This window comes from Cygnus atratus, chromosome 4 (genome assembly GCF_013377495.2).
Source record: "Cygnus atratus isolate AKBS03 ecotype Queensland, Australia chromosome 4, CAtr_DNAZoo_HiC_assembly, whole genome shotgun sequence".
In the NCBI taxonomy this organism is placed as follows: Eukaryota; Metazoa; Chordata; class Aves; order Anseriformes; family Anatidae; genus Cygnus; species Cygnus atratus.
The window spans coordinates 34,943,342-34,964,887 of NC_066365.1; the positions used below are offsets into that span (position 1 = coordinate 34,943,342).

General features: G+C 43.2%; 1 protein-coding gene across 3 annotated transcripts in view; it reads left to right on the forward strand.

The window, feature by feature from the left end:
- TTC29 (tetratricopeptide repeat domain 29) overlaps positions 1-10,142 on the forward strand; it is a 204,567-nt gene extending 194,425 nt beyond the window's left edge. For 2 of the 3 annotated variants that reach the window (XM_035547159.2, XM_035547170.2), the window contains exons 11-12: positions 9,348-9,411; positions 9,799-10,142. In XM_035547159.2, the coding sequence (XP_035403052.1) occupies positions 9,348-9,385 (38 nt within the window). In that variant the 3' untranslated portion in view covers positions 9,386-9,411; positions 9,799-10,142. The remainder of the gene's footprint in view (positions 1-9,347; positions 9,412-9,798) is intronic. The other variant, XM_050710240.1, reaches the window with a different exon arrangement.
- Positions 10,143-21,546: the final 11,404 nt, after the last annotated feature.

The window sequence follows — 21,546 nt, forward strand, 5'->3', positions numbered from 1 at the left end:
GTCTGAAGTCCCACTATTCACTGTGTTTACTTGCTCGGGAAATAGTGATATCAAATCTATGTAAATTTTAAAATAGATTTCCTGCATTATGAGAACAATTACAAAGTAAAACAAACAAACAAAAAAAACTGTCAGTCACTCTCAGACTTGTTCCATGGGAAAATATCCTTCCTTATTTCTGAGCTAGTGACCTTGCATGATTTACCACATCCTAGGAAGGCACTTCAATCTTGCAGCAGCTGTAACTGAAATTGTGTCTGCCCCAACTTCCACTGATGTCTGTGTGAGGGACTGGGCTGTAAGGAAAACCTTTCCCTTAACAGCCTAACCTACAGCAGCAACAGGGAAGTAACTCTGCTTCCTTTTATCCCTTTGCTTTGTGCTGGGAGGAGAGGTCCAGAAGAAGCCAGATCGCCCATCTCTGTTCTCTCTCTGCCAGGCGTAGAAACCCATTCCTCCCTGCAGCTGCATGGAGCCTCTGAAGGACAGCATCCTTCATCGGTTCACATCCCAGCCTCATCACTCAGTCAAAGACTGGAGTGGCAGGGTGACATCTTTTACATTACGAGGACATGAGTTTGCCTGATGGATGGTTCTAAGCTCTGCAAAACAATGTGATTAGTATGGCATAATTCAAAGTGAATTTAAAATCACTGAAGTCAAATATTTTTAAAAGACCTGTTTTGAGACAATTTGGCATAGCTGACATAGCCATGCTGACTTCAGCGAAGCTGCATGGGTTGGATCACTTGAGGATCAGGCCCAGACTAGCCAGGGCATTTATTTTTAAATTCTAGCTTCTACTTATATGTTCTTAAAAATCTCTGTAGTTCTATAACTTTCCAAAGCAGCTCACAAGTCTTATGCTGACTGCTAATAAAGAAGAAAATCCATTTCCATTTTTCAGTGTAATCTTTTTTTCATGTGAATCTATTTCTCATCAAAAGAACCGGATGACTGGTCTGAAAGCTGGAGTTCTCTACTCATCTGTAAAGAGGGGAGAAGTAGTGGCCTTTCAAGTTGTCCCAAGTTATCCGGAAGAACAAGTCCGTAAATCCAAACACGAAGAGGGAGAAACCCAAAACTCAGTGTTGTTCTGACCAACAGAAGTATTGTTCCCAATTCCTGATGAAAAGAACTAGGTCTGATCTCACTCTGTTGGTAAAATCAACAAAGAAAGCTGATAAAAAAAACTTCCTCCAAAGTGTCAACGGGACACTTTGTGGGAAGTATTTCACAGAATGTTATACCCATGTTGTCACATGTGAATGCAAGCACCCTCCACAGACCTGGACCTTAACTTCCAGCTGCTGCCATTATTGCCTGTTGGTATTACAGTGGTAGTGCGTGACCTGGCTGGTAGCTGGACTTCCTTTGAGCTGGATATTCTGCAGTCGTAATACTGTGAAACGAATAGCAGTAGGAGAAAATGAGATGATGTTCAGCAGCAGAGTAAGCAGTTGCTTGAATATTATCAAAATAATTTAAGCCCTTTGCAAAAGAGAGCACGGAGGTAATCGGGTAGCTTGATGGATATTTATAGGTAGCATGTGAGAAAGCCTGAAGGATGCCTCCACAAAAATTGGACAAGGAGGCAAAGTAGTCTTTGGGCTGGAGTAGAAAGAAGGGAGGGAGTCCTTGCCTCCTCTTCAGCTTCCCAGCAACACCCATCTGTCTGGGCAGCTGTCAAGGCCTCCACAACTAGTGGCTGCTGCACCAACCACCCTTTCTGAGGGCATCTTCACAATAACAGAGCTTTCTTGGAAAAGCAATTCAAATATAAGTGATTTCCACCCTTAAATTCATTGATTTGCTCTAAAACACTGCATGATTTCTGATCTGCCTGTACCTGGGAGGGGGAGGAGAGAGAGAGGGGGGATCTGGTTATATGAAGGTAGTGAGGCTTTTTTTTTTTTTTCGGAAGAGAGAAGTGTGAGCACTTTGTGTCAGTCTTGGAAGAAGACTTGAGCTGCTGCAAAGAATGCTATTCTCCCCAGAAAACCTCATTCACAAGAAAATTGATACTTCCGTAAGGGACTCTATCTTCTTTTTAAAGAACATAATCTTCCAGATGCTTCCCCTACATCTCCTTAGCCTTAGAGGATGCACTCATGCCTAAGATGTGTTAGAGGATGTAAAGCTAAAGTCAGATAAGGAGAAAAAAAATCTCCCTGGCATCCTCTTTTTTTGTAGCAGATGCACTGTTGGATTTTCTCTGCTTCACTGGCTTCAGTTTCTGTACCCAGAAGATACCTTTGGCTAAGCTCTTGGAAGACAGTTTCTCAGGGAAAAAAAAAAAAAAAACACTGTTGTATGGAGGCCTCAGATGATAAACAGTTTGTGAGCCACCAGGCAGAGTAGTCACTGGAGATGCTGAAATAAAGAAGTCTCAGCCATGAAAAAGTGCTCTTACATATAATTATAGAAGAGTAGGTAAGCCTTTAGAGGCCAGAAAACAGCGGAGCCAAGCCAGAACATAAAGAATGAGATCTACAAAACAAGAAACTCTCGACAAAATTGCATACAGCACTCATGTCAAAACGCAGAGATAAAAGCAAAAAGAACTAAAATCACAGATACTTCAAATCAGGGCAATCTGATACTATATTTGATCCTCAGTATGCTAATGGCACATAATTAAGCAAGAGGAAGTGTTTAAGTAATCTGCTTTCCAGCTTTACCTCCCTTTGGGACACCTTTGAGGGACCTGAATTTCAGAGAAAGGGGTGCTAAGCACTCTCTGACAGCCAGATGCTTTGAAGGCACATCAAGCTGCATATTCAGAAACAAATATCACACGCTACCAGTGATTTAAATGCTGAGATCTTCTGTTCAGTGGCATGTTTTGCTCAATGGGTAGAAGTTAGTGTTTACAAAATGCATAGTTATGAACTGTCCTGCAATCCTGTCTTCCAGCTTTTAATTGGGCCTTTGTAACAAATACTTAACAGGCTTAATGCAGTGTGTCTGTAAGAGTCGAGGAGAAGGCATAAGGTTTTATGTGTAGCCATGCAAGATCATTACATAGTAAGTACATAAAGTAGGTTCACACGCAAGACAGGACAAGAATTGGGGTGATCTGGGGGAGTTCTTCAGTGTTCTGACCTGGGCATGATGTGGTCTCAGAATCACTGCTGTGTCTGAAACCTGTGGTTTATCGTATTTTGCTTATTTACTGAGCACCTGCTATACCTTGCTTTTTTAAAAAAAAAAAAAAAAAAAGTAAATGTAGCGATGGTAATGCTGCACACAAATTGAGTAGGAATATGCTGCTTCTGTTATGGTTATTATATTGTCTAAAACATCAGTCCACTTACTGCTTCATTGCCCTTTCCAGTGAGATTAGATTCCATTCATAACTCTAAAGATGTGTATTAAAAATGTCTCCGCGTATGTCATTAAGATGCACATTTTTGTAAAAAGCCTGTAGGAATATCTTCAAAAATGCTGGCAGAAGTTCTTCAAGAATATGAAATAACAGTTCTGTGAGCAAGAGAAGGATTTCTTTTCATAAGGATTTCTGAGTAGCTTTTGGGCTCAATCTTCAGTGGTGGCTCACAGTTCTCAGCAGAGATGGAAGCAGTGGAAGTGTTTTTATGCTGCTTGTATGTTCTCTCCTCACCAGCTCCTCAGGGTAGCCAAGGGTCAGTTTGGCATCTACCCCGAGACAGAGCAGCCCCCATTTGCTCAGAACTTGGCTGTCTCAGGAAGTTCCCCTGGGGCTTATCCTGTTTTTAGGAGAGAGCATGTAGGTTCCAGCAGTGATCTTTATTCTACATCTGAGTGGGGGGCGAAAGAAAAGGAAGCCTTCTCTGGGCCTCCTGGGAATTCTCCTTTGCACTGTGGAAACCTTGATTAACCAGCTGGGCAGACATTCAGCCAGCTTCCAAAATTTTGCCTTAGACTGAGAAAGCTTAGAGATACTAAATCTGAAACAATCTTCGCTTAATTTCTTCCAAACTTGGGTTGGAACGTACCAGAGATGAGATGCTTTATTGAAACTTCAGTAGTTTGGATTTCATGTAAAATTTGATGAAGGTAAAGCTATAAACTAAAGACTAGTAGCTATTTTATTTAGGTTCTTGAAGTGACCTTCTTAGTGAATGTTTTTCAAATCTGATTTTTCCATGCCAAAAAAAAAATGGTGTAAAAGTTTTGTGGCATATCCCTAACCTCCAGACAGGCAAAAGACACTGTGACATTTTGGCCTTTTTGTTGTTGACCTACACTCAAACGTGACAGAGATGTTATTTCAAGTTGATACTTGATATATGGCTTATGCAAAAGATGCTACTAATTGTATTGTCACAGACTGGTGTAGAATTTCCATAACGAATAGAACTGTAAAATGTGAGATCAAGAGATTTCCATCACCGTACAAACATCTGATGTGTCCAAACTGTGAAAGAAAGGAAGGTTAAGTTGTGTGAGGACTGTTGAATATGAACAAGCAGATGACAAAACCTACTAAGCGGAGAAAAACTCATATTCCCATTTAGTTTTCTTATCCAAACCATAAAAACCCTGCTCTTTCCTTACAGTGCCATAGTCTGAGTGGACTCTTTACAAGCATATAAAATAAATTCTGTTTCTCATTCATAACCCTACCCATCTGTAAAGACTTTACTCAGAGAAACCTACCTGTTCGATGTGCTTCCTGTAGTTCATTTAAGGCTCCCATTTGTACTCATAAAGATTCATTCATTGCCCTGAATAATATATACGGTATATTGGAAAGAGAACCAACTGTGGCTTTTACAATCTGAATTAAACAACTTTGTCTGATAACAGAAGCACTGTCTCATTTCTAACTAGGCCATAAGCCCTAAGGGTCTTGTATGTGTGCCTTTATTTATTTTTGCCAAATTGTCCTACAAGGATCTGAAAGCCAAGTGAACCGAGCTGACTGAATTGTTTCTCTCTTTCTGCCTGCTCACAAAGACTGAAGCAGGCGTAGGCATAATTGTATTGAAGCAAATACCATCCCTAAACTTACTCTAAAATGCAATTGGATGATCTGTCCTTTTCTCAGTCCCACCTTCTAACCTTCCTCATCGAGAGAGTTCATCTGTTATGTGTGGCTCCTACAAATGCCTGTGATTAATAACTACCGTGATTCATTAGCCTGTGTTGTTTGCATTGTTTCCCAATGGGAGCATTTGCTGTCTGGGGATAGTCCATGATTACTCTGCCTCGTGGAACAGTAAGATGCTTTCAATCTAATGTGCTGTCCATGTTTTAGCATAAAATAATATTAAGGCATCCACATAATGGAACCATCTGAAGATCCATTTTATTAAGCAGTGAAAGAAAATGTGTGTGTGTTTGTATGTGCACGGGAAACATAACCAACAAATCTCTTTCACCAGAAACGTACTTTCAGTAAACGTTTCACTTAAAGACACAGCTATTTTGGGGTGTCATTATTTAGATCTGAGGTTGAAAAAATACTCTGGAGTCAATATCTTACCTGGCACAATTAGCTTGCTCAAATTGCATACGGCCTACTCAAAATAAGAAAAGCAGGAAGCAGAGGCAGGTTCATGGTATGTATTCCATTCCATTTGGCACATATTTATTTTAAATGCAAGCTACCTTCAAGTACAAAGCCGTAGTGCTCTTAAAAGATTACTGTTTCAAGTTACTCCACATACCTTAACAGAGGCATGTAACCTTTTTACATTATATGATCAACTTTTTGACAGTGCAGGGCCAGCACAGCTAATGGAATAATAGCCTGCAGGGTCCAGCTAAATGATATACGAATATAATCAACCTTTGTGATGACTATTCAAAAGTAATCCCTTTAGCTTTCAACTGCGACATATATTTCAACCAGGCAAAGCCATATGAAGAAAATCTCTGCAGACTCCACTGATACAATATGGCCTTCATATCCCCACAGTGTGTTTGCTGCTCACAGTGAGTTTTAAATTTAAGGTAATGGCTATTGTATATTCATGTGAGCATCGAACAATACCTTTGATTTGTTGGAGAAATGTTACATTAGCTACCAAGGGCCCTATTCAGTAAACTTTGACACAACCCTTATATATGGTTTACTGCTTATGCTAAATGGAATATGCCTGATAAAAATGCTTTGCATGCCCAAATTGTACAAATTCATTAATCTTTATATTCATAAAACCTCCAAGTACAACTGCCTCCATTTCAAGTAAACCTAGTCAGGATACATGGCTAAACATGTAGGCCCAATCTGCTTTTTAAAAAAGCATTGCATCGATTTTAATTTATCAAGACAGAAAAAAGTAAGAAAATCTACAAGTGTGGGACATGCCTGTGTTGTTGAGTCATATTATTTGCTGCTGTATCTTTATTCCTACCCCATTACGTCATACTACAGACTATACAACTGAAAATAGCTGCATGACCTTTAAAATGCAAGTAGCTTTTAAATGAGAATAATAGATTGTAGCTCATCACTTGCATTACACTAGCAGGATAATCTAGCATACCCTGTCATATCATGGATAGGGTGTAAAGAATGCAGTGAGATTTTATTTTTCTCTCTTTCTTTTAGGACAAAAATACAGTATTGGCTAGTAGTGAGCCCAAATACATGAGGTTCACTGTACAAAAGGAAAACAGATGCAATAAAAACACTGCTGTAAATTACTACTCCTGCATGTACAAAATAGTAAGAGTTCACTCACATTAACAGCAGCTGCAAATGTGTTGTTGGTTGCATATGCACCTAAATATATTTAAAAACATGTCCTGACTTTTGGTGCATTGTACTGTAATATTTTATGCCACCTTAGCAAGTTAGCTATAAGGGAAAAGTGGGAGAGGACACGGACTTTTCTCCTGTTTGTTTGCCATGTCTTTTCTTGAGTGCACAAACATTCAGGGCATCCTCAGCACACTGCAGCAGGGAGTTCCAAGGATGAGTTGGCAGTGCATGAAGAACCTCTCCTTTGTCCACGAACCCATCGCCTGCTATTTTCATTGTATCTTACCTCATTCTTTATTGGAAAACACAGGGAAAAACAGTTTCTGGGTCACCTTCTGCATGTTACTCTCATTCTCACTTTTCTTGTCATCAACTCAAATCATTGCCCTTCTTTTTTTTTTTTTTTTTTTTTTTTTTTAAGAATTTTCAGCTCCCCAAGCCATGCTTCTTTATCAATTTATGGAGCTTTTCAGTGGAGTTCTAGTTTAATAAAGTCCAAGTGTCTCTGAACAATGCCAAACTTGGATTTGAATACTTTCTCATACCATGGGCATGCAATCTTAGGATCACAGGTGTTGGCCGTTACATTTCCTTTATAACCTTTTGATAGAATGGTACCTAAAATTCCTGTCCTCTCTGAAGCCAGTGATCATTGTAGCTTCAGTCTTTGTAACTGCAGCTTTCATTCTTTCTATGACTTCTCACTAACTACGTTGTATAAAGGACTAACAGCTCTGCTTGGACTTCTACTATAGGAGCATAATGAAATAATGAGATTTTTAGAAGTGTAACAATTTCTACGTAGACTCATGTAAACAGCAAGAACAACAGAGATGCCAATTCTTTCTACACTGAAAATTTGACTGGACAATTTTTAATTATGTTTTATCAACAGCAGTGATAATATGTCAGGAACATCCTATTATGATTAATTATATTTGCATACTATTAATACATATTAATGCTTATCGCTGCATTTTACCCAACACAATGAGACAGAAGGATGCTAGATGGTGTGATCTGTGGTGGTTTACGAATATGAGATGCTTTTATTGTTCCCAATTAACACAGGCCAAACAACTGCCAAGAAAACATCTATGGCTCACTATTCTGTTAGTTACCCTTGATACACTTCGTATTTGCTGGGAGGGTAGAACTGTTAATCAGACAGTGACAGTTTGGTGTGCAAGAGTGAAGGCAAAAGACCAAAAGGTGCATGAGAACAGCAATTTATGCTATAATTCCCCATCTGTCATGCACATCTCCACTGGGTTTTGTATGTGTCAAAGTACGGAAGATACGTTGCTGTCACAGAGACACTTTCAAGTGTATTTCCTTGCAAGTACATCTGGTACTATACGTACATAGTCACATGTTGGGTTTGAGGCACCCAGTGGTCTTGCACCACTTTTTCAACATTGAGGTTCCACTGGAAAGAGCATTAATGCTATGCTGGTGTAAAGCTGGGATGGGGCAACATAGTTCAGACCCCATGGCAGCACTGCCAAACTGCATGAGGCTCTCAGCTGCTTCAGTGAATTAAATCAGGATGCCATGCAAGCGCCATTGGTGATGCCATGGCTGAAAGACATCCAGATTTAGACATCACATTGCAGAGAGGCAGTAGTAAATTAAGGAGAATCCAGTCAAGGATGACACAGAGGTCAAAAAAATGATCTCCATTCAAATATTCAAGAGACTGCATTTGCTTATCCTTAAAAAGAGGAAATTAAACGAAGGAAAATGGTCATTAAAGCTGTGAAGAGTTGTTATAAAAGAGGACAGTGTTCCTTTATTCTTCATGTCTATCAAAGGTAGACAATAAAAAAAAATCATCCTAATTTGTAATAAATATTTATCCTAAGTATTACGGAAGAAAGTGAGCTATAAGACTGTGAAGCACCAGAACAGAGAGATTAAGGAGGTTGTGAAATGGCCTTCATCAGAAGCCTTTGAGAATAGATTTGACAAATATGTGCCAGGGATGGACTAGATATATGTGCACTTTCTTCGTTTGAGGACGTGAGCTGGTCAGTAGTTCCCAAAACAGAAAACAATCCCCCAGGGATGGTATGGTTGTAACCAGGCAGAGGGAGGCGTATTGCTGGGGAGTCACTGGGAGCAGAGCAGAAAGTGCAGCTGGGAGGTGGGAGTTTGGTGTGAAAATGGAGCAAGGCTGAGTATCACAGACCACAGGAGCAAAGGAAGCATGTGGCTAACAAATACCTTGGAGTTCGAGCCACTGCTATTTTGGCCATGTCCATTAGGAGGACGCTGCTCAGAGACGGCAGCCTCACTTATCCAACCTCCTAACTCTGCTCTTGGCTTCTGCACTGTTCACTTCTCCCCCTAAATAGGGTCTTCCTACAGCCATGCCATCTTTCAGTGCTGTCTTTGCCATCCTCATCTCCCAAATGCATCTTGTTTGTTGCTCCCAGAGTGGTCTCACCTGGACGTATCCTGAAAAACTAGACCTTGTTTGAGAACTAAGAAGCCCCTGCCAGTTCTGTAATCTGAAGTTGTATTTTAGGTAGCTAAAGTTGTATCTATTGTCTAGGATTTCCTTCTCTTGTGACTTTTTACTGTCTTACAACAGTGTTCTAAGTCCAATGCACTAACACACTTTTTTGTTTGTTTGTTTTTGTAATAACAGAGCTTGATAAAGAAACAAGTGATTCAAAGCCCCTGTGAGCCTATTCCAGAGACACAAATTCTAGGTAATTCCTGGTACAGTATTTGCTCTTAATCTGTACGCTTTTTTTTTTACTAATATGATGATTTTCATAAAATGTCATTTGGTATCAAAATTTAACCTGATTTTGACAGGTAATTGTATATCACTTGTTTTACTTTGTCTAAATAACAATATTTTTCTTGTTCATAAAGGAACAAATTCAAACTTCCTTCACATTTTTTACTGTTTTTCCTGTGTTTGGAATTTAATTGCCTTTGATCCTGTAACTGCTTTTAGTTTAAAGAAAAAAGCCTTTGAGACAGAAGCAAATCTATTAACCAGATGCTGAAGTCAAACATAAAATACGTAGATATCAGCAAGTATAAACTCACAACATTTGGTATTTGTTATTTGACATTTTTCATTACAGAGAACACCTGCTTGCTTACAGAGAAGCTCATAGATGTCTATTATAAAAACTGGAAGATCCTTGAAGACTCATGTAACAAAGTAAGGATTTTGGTGGAAATTCTGTCACTTAAGTGGGTGCGCAGTGGTGCAGTATAAATATCTGAGAGCTCTAAGTTCTTGTCTGTCTGAAGGGTGGCCTCATCTTTTTTATGAAAAGTAGCTAGTGTCATTGAAATAAATACAAAAGGAAAAGAATAATACAGAACAGAATGTCTGTTGTTTGTGCCACTAATGCTTATTGTCTTCCAAAGTGTCGAGATCCTCCCATTAAGATACCAAACATCCTTTATGTCTGCTGAAGTGAATATGAATCCAAGATGCTCAATACCTTGGAAGATCAATTTCTAAATGTCTAAAATATTTGTTTTAAATCCCAAATTATTGCCCCATTCAGGAAAAACAAATAAACGAACAACAAAACAAAAAAAACAACCTACAAGCTTGATTCCTTATATCTAGAACTATCAGTGATTTTTAGCTTCTGTGCTTAACAGTTGTGGCTCAACAATGACCGGAATAGAATAGATCCAGCCTGGGTGGCCCACTGTGGTGCAATTTTGATCTTGTCTGTAATGCAGGTCAAACCCAAACAGAACTAAGTTTCTTTAAAATTTGGTTGAGCACACTTAAGAAACTGCTGAAAATCTGTACAACCAAAGCATTTGTAATGCCATTGACTGTCTCAAGTGAAACATCAATCTATAGGCACAGCTGAAATGAGTATATTTAACAATGAAAGTGCATCTGACAGAATACCTGTATGTCGCCTTTTCAACACGGAAAATGAAATTTCCCTTTTAGTAAAGCCTGTGTTCATTCACGCAATCTGGAAAAGTAAAAATCTGCTCAAACTCTTTCTGATAAATAATTTGAATCACTGATTGTAGAGGGCGTGTGGAGAATTGTCTCCTGTTTTGAGGTGCTGACATTCTTGGCTGTGTGTTCCACCCATGACCCACAGCAGTCTGACTCCTGTGGTCTTCACCATTCTCAGGGGGCATTTCCCAGCCACTGTCACTGCTGGCCCCAAGAACAGTTAAAGGACAGAAGATGGTGGTTATTGACTCACAAAATATATGTCAAAGCAGGATTTGGAACCTCTGGATTTTATTTAGGAAAATTCATGCAAGCTTTTTTAATTTCATATATTAGAAAATCTTTCTTTTGAGCTACGTAAACAAAGCTTTATGAATCCCCATAATTGATCTTTCCTGTCTTTAAACGGAGGTTTCCGGAGTCAGAGTTTGAAGCAAGCTCCATTAGACCTGTAATCAGTTTTTATGACAGTCTTTGAGCAAGCAATAGCTTTTGCTATAGTAATAACTCAATTCACTGGTTTTCTTCAGGGTTGCAATTTGAGTAACTGGTTGACATGTGACAATAGGATTTCTCCCTGTTAAGGCATGGTGAAAAATACATCATTAACTAGCTCTTATTAGATCATTTTGATGAAGATGCTGTGTGCTTACAATGTAAACAAATACCTGTGGCAATACTTTTGTTCTTTTAGTTAGAGGTCTTTATTTTCTGAATCCAAGGCTCATGACAACGATTTTAATTTAGAATGTTTCTAGAAGGATGAAAATTTTTATACGAATATTCCTACACACAATTATGCACATACATAAGCATACAAATTTACTGAGTGTTAAAGAAGGTAAACATTTTATGAATACAAGGAAGGGGAACAGGACCATGAATTAGGTATAAACAATAACAGTATACAGTTTATCCCTCATATATTAATGCTGTTGATGTGAAAGACCAAAAATACGAGAAAAACAACACAGCAACTGGAAATAACACCCGAAAATCACATTAATCTGCAAACTCTTCTAGTTCTGATAAAACATAGCAGGACTTCTTTAACAGGATGCTGGTTTTAGATATTTGTAATTTCTTTTATCAGAAAGTTGTTGAAAAGAATGGGATATGTGAATTTATCATTCATACTGGGGAAAAAATGTATAAAAATACTGTATACCAAGCTGACATTCTAGAAAAGCTGATTATCATTTTTTCAAGGGCAAGTTTCTAAATTCATATGGCTTTTGAACCTTATGTACATTTTTACAACAACCAAACATTATATGTATGCGCCCCAAAAGTTGTTATGCATCTTTATTAAATAGCATCCATGATCATCAGTATTCTTTGCAAATCTGAACTCATTGCTAAGTGATAACTTTTGTATGCTGGTGAGGAAATGGTCACAAATTCTTCCTCTAGAGCATTAGCTCTCCCATACTTCCTAACAATACTTGTTAGTCACAAAGCTTTTAATAAAAATAAGGGGATTTTTGTCATCCTATAATGATGCAAATACAAGCTGTGTTCTTCAGAGTCAGGAAGCTCCTGGATAAAATGTTGTTTATTGAGCTAAATGTACCTGCCTCCCATCCCAGTAACTATTTGTCTGACGAGTAGCTGTCTGGCTGGCAGCATGCAGCTATTGTTCTGCTCCTTGCAGACTTTTTTTAGTGGAAAAACAATGGCTGTGCTTTCCACTTCCAATCAATGGGGCAAGGTGGTTAGACAGAGTGTAGTTCCGTACATTATAGTTTGGATGGGTTCCTGGATTGAGCCTCTCAGCTGTTAGAAACAGTCAGAGCTCCGTGGCTAGTGGACAGGCCTCGTCCTAACATCCCACATGCTCCAGCTGAAAGCACAGCTCTCACCATTGCTTGGCTGCGCTAGTGACTCACCACTGCTTCAGAAGGATCACCACTGACTGAATTACCAGTGCTTCTTCCAACGCCGCTTGTCTTTGGTGATCTCTTGCCAGACATAGTCCTGCTCCTAAGATCCTAATGAGATCAGAGCTCCAATTAGTTCCAATTAGGGAACTTTGGTTCTTCTTCTCTTTATGCGAAGGAGACTATGATTTCTTTAAGGAGCTCCTCGTATGGAACAGAATTTTTTTCTGCTCTGCCGGGTTCATTATCATTGTTACCGTTCCTCCACGTTTTTCTAAAAAGCCTCTAATTCCCTTTCCTTCAAAACATTATGATCAGAAAAGAATACTCATGAGAGAGGTAGAACCGAGTTGCAGACTTTTCTGTGCACTAAGAAATTATAGGAATAGTTGGCTTTAATGAAGTTAAGAAAGCAGGTAAATCAATGTAGCCCGTAATGCCAGTTGTCTGGTTCAAAACAGAGACTTGTCAAACACATTATAGCAGATCAGACTCTGAATAGTTCTGAAGTGGTAATATTGATGTCTTTAAAATCTGAGTAATGCGTCTGCCTGTGGTATGTGAGACCTCACAATTAAGACTGCTTTTGGAATAGGATTTTAGAAGGTTTCGCTGATAGATGTATCTGATGGTATTGATTAACAATTCCTAGCAGAGGGTAAGGTTGTACCTCAGAAAGGATTCTGTTTATAATTATGAAAAGCATGTTTTCTAATCATTAATAAGGTATATCTTGTTAATTGTGATGATATATAAGGTATTTCACCATTTACCTGTGAAGCCATTTGGAAAATTAATGTTTGAGTCACAGAAAGGTCATTGCTATTCTGGAAGGGATCCAATCATCTCTAAATAGACCATCCAAATGTAGACTAAGAAATACACTATATATAATTACCTAGAAATAGGTGGAATAAATAAGATTGATGGTAGATATTACTAAAGCCACATTTTGGTTTCCTGCTAGGAAAAAGTAGACTGTAACTGGAAGAAACAATAATGCATGTAAAAATGCAAGAAATAGGTTAAAGTCATAAGTAGGTATGTGAGACTCGGCTATTACACGAGGTCAGAACTCAGCAGCCTTCAGAAATGGTGTACATCAAGGATTTTGTCTTGAGATTTTGTGAGATGTTTCTGAAGACAACAACTACAAAGAAGAGAATGAGGACTTTTTTTTTTTTAACTGTGTCTTGTTTGACATCATTTCTCTATAATATCTTCGTATTTTCTACACGTATGCCTACAGGTAGATAAAATGTTTGTGCTGTCTTTGAAGATAAACAAATAAACATGTTAATGAATATTTCCATGTCTGAGTCTTCTTTTGACACAGGCATATTGCTGAAGAGTGATCCTGAGCATAAAGAAGCCCAGCAGCTATGAAGGTAAAGCACATTGCCAGGAGTTTAACCTTAGGAAATAAACTTGTCCTTCTAAACATTTAAGGTTTACTTTTAAATGTTAAAGCATAAAAGTCTAACATAGCTCTTTGTCAAATGAGCTCTCAAGATCATTTGGATTTGGCAGAGGAGAAGAAAGAGAAAAAGGTCAAAGTGTGTCTTTGATTGAAAGCCTGCTGTTGAGTCCCAGCTCATCTGCAGGACGGACAAAGTAAGTGCCAGATTCATATCTGCTTGCTGCAATGCTGGCTGGCCGAAGTTAATCTCTATGGGTGAGAAAGCAACTTAGTAACTGAAACCGCTGGTCCCTCTCCCTGTTGAATTAGTAGGTTTGTTTCACCGAGGTTAACAATGAAGTTACCTGTTTGTTTTATTACCAAGTGAAAGGCAGACAACCTTGAGACGAGCAGCTTCCAAGCACAGCTAATCTGGGTGAGATCCGAAGGGCTGGAAAGGGCCCTGCCTGCAGTCTATGGGAGCTGAGGGTGTGCAGACCCTGAAGAACCATTTGGTTCTTTGTAGAGTGAGACAGGAGAAAAAGGTCTGAAGTTGTTCCAGCAGCTATCCAGTCTCCCGATCAGCTCTGTAGTTTGGCCATCTGTATGGGTAGACAGAAGAACAGTGAAGAAGATTTTCGGTAGCACACGGAAGACACAGAGGCTGGGAGCTTGTGCATCAGAGGAGGAGCGTCTGAGAGCAGCAGTAGCTCCTGGCTCCCAGTCGGCTCCAAGCTGAGATCTCCTACCCCAAACAGAGAGGTAAGCCTTGTCTCTGGGGGGCAGCTGCTTCCAACACCAACTTTCATACCTGGCATGAGTAGTCTCCAACTAGGGAAGCACATATCCGTATACAGAGATATAGCACCTCAGGAAGGTTACTGCCCCCTACACTGTGACCCGTTCTCTCACTCACAGCGTTGCTCCCCAGTCTTCCTGAACTGTGTCAGAAAACATTGCTCCACCTGGTCACAGGATCACTGTTTGCAAATGAGATGTCTTGAATCTGGACTTGACCACAGTGGTGCTTCCAAAAACATCCTCAAAGAGCCCTCCCTGAAGCATGGTGTTTAAAGTTATTTTCTCCAGTTTTCTTTCATAAGAGTTGTCTGCCTCCCGGCTCCTCAGCATCGGTTGGCTCAGAAAATTGGACACTCTCCCTTTCCACGTGAGTACTGGGAAATCACTCTCCCTGACATTGCTGTGTGCTTTCTGGGCAAACCAGGCTCATGCCAGGCTCACAGCGCAAATTAAAACAAAAAGTATTTATGATAAGGGAAGTTCGGGATTACCTTCCTTCTGTCTCCAGGCCTCGCTCTACCACAGCAGCCCCTTCAACTTTTACACTCTGAATTGCAATGAGCTTTCATGTCTGTGGAGCCATGATGCTCTCAGAGGAGCTCTGTGGTATTAGAATATTTTGATGAATTAGAGCCTTTGCTTTTACTTCGTCTCCCAGCCTCTGTTGTGGGAGAGCGATATCACCACCAATGTGTTCACATTTTGCAGTGCATTTGGCAGAAACGGCTAAACAACTGCTCGAGATGAGGACAGTTAATCAGAGAGAGGTCAGGATTTATGGCGCTTTGAATTCTTCCCGTCACGCTGAAACTCAGTGCTAATATCCGCGAGCCACGTGAGGGGCAGGGAGGGGTGCGTGTCCCTTTGCCAGGAGCAATAGTGTAGATAATGTGCACTGAGCCAGGGGAGAGTAGGCGCCCATGCAGGCCTCTGCAAAGTAGCTGCTCCTGTGCTGACTGGAGGCTTCCAGGGCAGACCGCAGCTCCCGTAGGTGGCAGGGGCTTGTTTTTAAGTGGTGGCTGTGTACACACCATGCCACCAAAGCGCTACAGAAGCAAGGCAGGCAGAGTTGGTGTCACCTGTTCTGTGTAAGGGGAGGAGCCCCACGAGCACGCCTCACGGCCTTGCCTGCAGGGCAGCTCTGCAGCCAGGGCTGGTGGTTACCACACAAAACCAGCCTAGGCCAAGTCAGCTCAGTCGCCTGAAACACAAACTTGCGGGACAATGCAGGTGACTGGCACGGAAAGGAGAGACACCCAGGATCACGGTGAGTACTTTAAGTGCAGTAGGAGCCTGTTGGACTGAAAGGTTTTAGGGCGAGGAGCCATCTGTCACCTAACCCCTGTGTACCAGCCTTAGCGTGCACACACACATCAAACCGCCTCAGAGCAGGCGACGTTCTGCGGTCACTCGCGTTAAGTCCTGATCCAAGTTGTTTTCCTCCTTCCTGACTAGAAAATCACAGGATAGTGGAACCTGCCTGGAAAATCACTTTCCAAGGCCACCTGTACCAGGAAGCTTGGTATTTTATGCAAAGTAAATAAAAGCCAGGCTGTGAGGGAAGTAAATGAAGAAAAAAACTGAACTAATATATTTGCAAAAAGTATGCTTGTCTTAGTCACCCCCTCTGTTTTTCCCAAATCCCTCACCCTGCTGTAGGGAGCTGCAGTGTTTCCATCAGTGAGACAATACACTTCCCCTTGAAAGCTGCTGGGTTTAATCTCACCATCAGATGGTGTGATTCATTTCTGCAGTCCCTGTTGTACATTTCTTAATATCAGACATGAGTGAAATATCTGCAGGACTGTAACTGAGAGTGGAGTTAACTATTTTTTCAAAGGAAAAAGATGCTGGAAATATATATAGTGTCCCTCGTCAGCTGAAAGAGCATGTGAAACCTGTGGCAGGCTCCCGAGCTGCACTGCTGCAGCCTGTTGAGCCTGTGGTGGAATTGACTCAGTGAGCCAGAAGGAGGCTTTCATACCTCAAAAATACAGCTGGGTGGGTTCAGCTGAATCCCAGGCATAGCTCAAAGTATTTGGGCCAGCTCAGAGCTGGCACATCCATGTGTAATGGGGAGGAGAGGGCCTAAGCCCGCTGCAGGCCGTGCTATATAACGTTCTCCTCCACATGAATTCAGCCTCCCGTCACAGACCCAATGCTTGTTTTCAGGTATTTTGAATCTCTACCTGTCAATAATTTTCAACACCTTTCACATGCAAGTGTTCATGGTGAATCTTTGAGGAAAGCTTAGTTCACGGTTTAACGTGGTTCTGCCATCTTCAGCTTTTCTTTTGCATGCCTGGCAATAATCAGCTATTTCTGGGGGAAGTACTTTCTATGCGGTTTTCTGTTTTGTCATGACCGGTTCCTTGGTCAGGAACTCAATCCTCTTTTCTCACACTCTTCCACGTCCAAATGAGGAGACATTTCTTCTCAGAAAGAGCAGTCAGGCATTGGAATGGGTTGCCCAGGGAGGTGGTGGAGTCACCATCCCTGGGGGTGTTTAAGGAAAGGTTGGACATGGTGCTTAGGGACATGGTTTAGTGGTAATATTGGTAGTAGGGTGGTGGTTGGACCAGGTGATCTTGAAGGTGTCTTCTAACCTTTATGATTCTGTGATTGCTGCATTTAAAGAAACAAAACAAAACAAACTGTTCATCAGGAGCCAAAGCAGATGGATATTCACACTGGAATTCAGCTAGAATCTCACTCCACAGCAGAAAGGCTTTGGTTTGAGACCCAAATGCAAACTGCAGTAAAACAAATTTTGAGCCTGCTGACTTCCCTCCCCTTTTGCACTTGCTTCCACACTCTTCCCTATACTCGTTGTTTCCTTCCTCCCCTTCAGCCAAATGTCCTACCTCTGTCTTCTCAATATTAATTAATGTGGGGTTCTGCAGAAGGGGTTCCCCACCCCTCACAAAACCTGCCAAAAAAAGGCATCTGCAGCAGCTTCTTCACTTCCCTGACTGTCTGACACTGCTTACTAGCTGAATATCTCCACATCTCCACAATGACTGTTTTGCATTGCTGGGAATAAATGAAACTGTTCGGTACTGCTGAGACGGGAGGTAACCCATTGGCACTGTGCACATGGAAAGTGAGCAAGTTCTGTTTAGCCGTGCTTATTTTCAACTTCACTGCTGGTTTGCCTAATGATTTTCAGGTGTTGGAAAGCTGTGGGATAGTAGCACTTGTTCTACATTGAAATAACCTGGGGTTTTGGTCTACCTGCGTTGCTTCATAGCCTTCCTTCACTGTTAACCCAGTACCCGTGCTGAGTGAAGACTTAGTATAGATGAGAAGATCATCTGCATTGAGCTATTTCTAATTAAATTAATTAGATGATTAGTAAAAGTTACGCTATGCCCTTGAGACAAACGAAGGTGCAAAGCCCAGGGAGAAACTGATCTCTGCGTACCTGAATGCAGCCAAGTGCCTGCCAGGTTCTGCCCTTGGGGAACGCACCTCAGCCTGCAGGTCTGGCTGTGGGGCACGCCACCGGCTCTGAATATCAGCCACGAATTGGTGATGCTTTTATCCCGTATTGTTCACAACAGCCTCCCCATTAATTCGCTCAGCCTGGAAGCACCCTGGTGTCTCCTTAATAGGGGTTAGCGTTATTTATAGCAATTTACAGGTGTGCTGCTAAAAGACCAAACTGTAAATCACCTCCAATGTTGTGCTGTGATGAAGTGCCTCTACATTATTTAACAAATTGTCCCAACATGACTGAATGGTGGGTGCACAATGTAGAAACTTGCCACAGAAATGTAATACTGAAAAGGCTGCAATCCCGGCGTTTAGTTTAGATTTGTAATTGCAATTGACATTCTTCTGGCAGTTTTGTACTCCAGGAGTATATTCAGCTTCAGAAAAGTGGAGTGCTCCTGACCTGGGGGTGTCAGCGGGGCAGTACAGTGCCTAATGCATGGGGCAGTGTCAGACAGCTGGCCTTGCAGAGGTTCTGGGCACAAAAAAGGAACTGGCTGCACGTATGCGTTTTGGTTACAGCCCACTGCCTGGAGTGTGCAGGAGCAATGTTGTTTTACAGTGTGTGAGAGTGATTCTGCCTCACTAGAAATAAGATTGAGATGCAATGTAACGCCAGCCAGAAGTGCTCTGAGGTACCTCGAAATAAAGAAATATACATGCTCTGAGATGTTGGTCCATCATATTTGGCCTCAGTCTGAGCACAGCACTTCCCTGGGTCAAGGAAAGGCTTGTCATTGTTAAATGATGAGAGAGAGGAGAGCTGGAGCTGCACCTTCTTCCTAGAAAGCCTGTTCTGAAACCAAAGCACAATAATTGTTATATTGCTCCTTTCTCTCGTCCTTGCAGGTGTTTTTCCTCCTTCAGATGTGCAGGGTGCTGTTATGTGCTAAACGGCTTCTGGTTTTCTTTACTCAACCTAAGGCAGTGTAAAGCTTGTCGGGCATGGAGCACAGGCCCAGCTGAAAGGCCCCTGCCTGTCCTGCAGCTCGGCTCGCCCACGGGGAGATCTGGCACAAAGCTGCGCTGAGCAGCCCGGGCACCACGAGGCAGGAAAGCGCTGGTGCCTGCGGACACCACCAGCACCTTCGGGAGGGAGGGAGGAATCTGGAGGAGTGGAAGGGGGGGTTGGTGGTCCTGCTTCCTTCCCGGGGGTTCAGGCTTTGGAGGTGTGTGAATTAGGGGGTCTTTTCTAAAGATGTGAACTGAGTAGCCCTGGCAATGCATTCACTGCTTTTTACGGAGTAAATTTCAGTGAGTTTGTTGTTTCCTATTTAACCTTTGAGTTGTCTTGGTTAAACCTTAACATCAGTAAGAGCTCTTCTAAAGCCACAGACCTAGAGCTATTGGTGAGGGTCCTTGAAGCACTCCTGAGGGAAAAGGGACAGGGTGAGAACAGCCGTACCAGGAGCTGTCCCAGGACAGAACAGAGCACACGAGGTTCCCCAAGTGTCAGACATTTCCCCTCACAGCCACGTCTCAGGAAGGCCAGCGGGGTCAACTCCGTGTGTGCCTGCCTGCCTGCGTGGTCGTGCCTCTCTCTGCCTCTCCCCACCTCTGTTTTTAAGTCCACTGGCCCATTTCAAATAAGCATAACGGAGAGGGAAAGGGCTTAAACGTGACTACATCCCCACAGACTTTGTGCAGCGAGGCAGCTGACAGCAGGGACAGGCCCCATGTGTGCCGCACACAAGGGAAAAGGCAGAAAATCACACACGTACCTGCCCCAGGCAAGAGATTTTATTAATGCCCCATCCCCAAGAAAAGCAGGGGTCAGAGTTTGTGCCTTATTGGACACCCGAGAATACAAGCAGAAGATGTGAATCCGAGGGGAAATGGGCCTCCTTGGCTCCAGCGCTGCTCGGCCTCCCCGCCGCGGGCCGGGCTGTGAAGCGGGGAGCTGTGCTGCTGTGGGGACGGGCACCAGCCCGTGCTGTGCCTTGGCACTGGGTTGGGCACATCGCCCCCACTGCCAAACCCAAACTGAGGGGCTCAGCTGCCTGGAGGCGTGGGGCAGGTGCGGCAGGGTTGGGCCCCTGCTCTGGGTGCTCTGCTGGGGCCTGGAAGGGTTCTTCATGGTTCCTCGTCCATCCCCCTGCTGGAAGGAGGGCAAGCAGCTCCCCCAGGCACCCAGGGCACTGAGAGCCGTGAGGAGCCCTGGTGCTGCTGCTGCCGTGGGCAGAAGCACGGAATTGATGTGAAGGCCCAGATAAAAACGTAAAACTCTGGGAAAAGTCTTTAAAAAAAAAAAAAAAACAGAAGAAAACAAGCAAAGCATCCAGTCCACTGGGACACGGGGTTAAATACCCTGTCACTCACCTCTGGTGCATTTTTTTTCCCCTTTTCTGCCCACTCTCATCCACGCTGTGCCCCTGCTCTGGCAGCGGACCCGCAGCTGCGTACGGCGGCACTGCTGGGTGCGTGCACGGCCCCCCCAGCACACCGGCACCGGAGCCTCGCAGCTGACGTGTTTGGCAAAACTAAGTAAAGAAATAAGGGAGTGAATGAAAATGTCAGCCGCATAAATATGCCACGAGAAGTTTAGGCTTGGGATCCGAGCGCTCAACGCGAGACAGCTTTGGGACAGAAAGGCAGGGAGCAAAATTTACACCCCGGCGAGCTGCCACCGGGGCAGCAGCTCCCCAACCGGACCCATCGCACCCAGAGCAGCGAAACCTCTTCAGGGCCCAACTGCGCAGACGGGGGTGCCCCCGGGTGCCCCCAGCCCCGGGCCCGGGGGGGGACAAAGACTCCCACGGGTGTCCCCGGGGGCAGCACCGGGGGGGGCTCGGCGGGGCCCGGCTGTCAGCGCCGCCCCCCCCGCAGCCCTCCTTAGCACTCTCATTACCGCGTTATTGCTTTCGCCCGGGGGAAGCCCGCGGAAGGCGGCGGGGGGGGGGGCGCGGGGGGCTCCCCGCAAGCAGCCCGGGTGGGGGCAGGAGGCGAGGATTTGGGGGAGAGCCTCGGATGCTCCCGAGGCCGCTTCCCTCGGGGGGGGCGTTTGGTGCACCCCGAAAGCGGAGCCACGGCCCCCCGGGGGGGTCCCCGAGCCCCCAGCCCCGAGGCCTTGGTGGGCGGGGGGGGTCCGGGGGGGCCCGGCCCCTGCCCGCTCCTTCCCCCAAACTCATCTAAATGCCATCAATAAGGGAGCGCGCTCCTTAATGAGCTCTCAACTTTAAAGACTTGAAGGATATTAACAAGCCGCTTGACAAATGGTGCTTAGAAGCACATTAAAGACGCTGCTAATGGAGCGCATAATGACGGCTAATTTTCGATCAGATATAAATTAGAGCCCCAACAGTTATTTGCCTTAAGG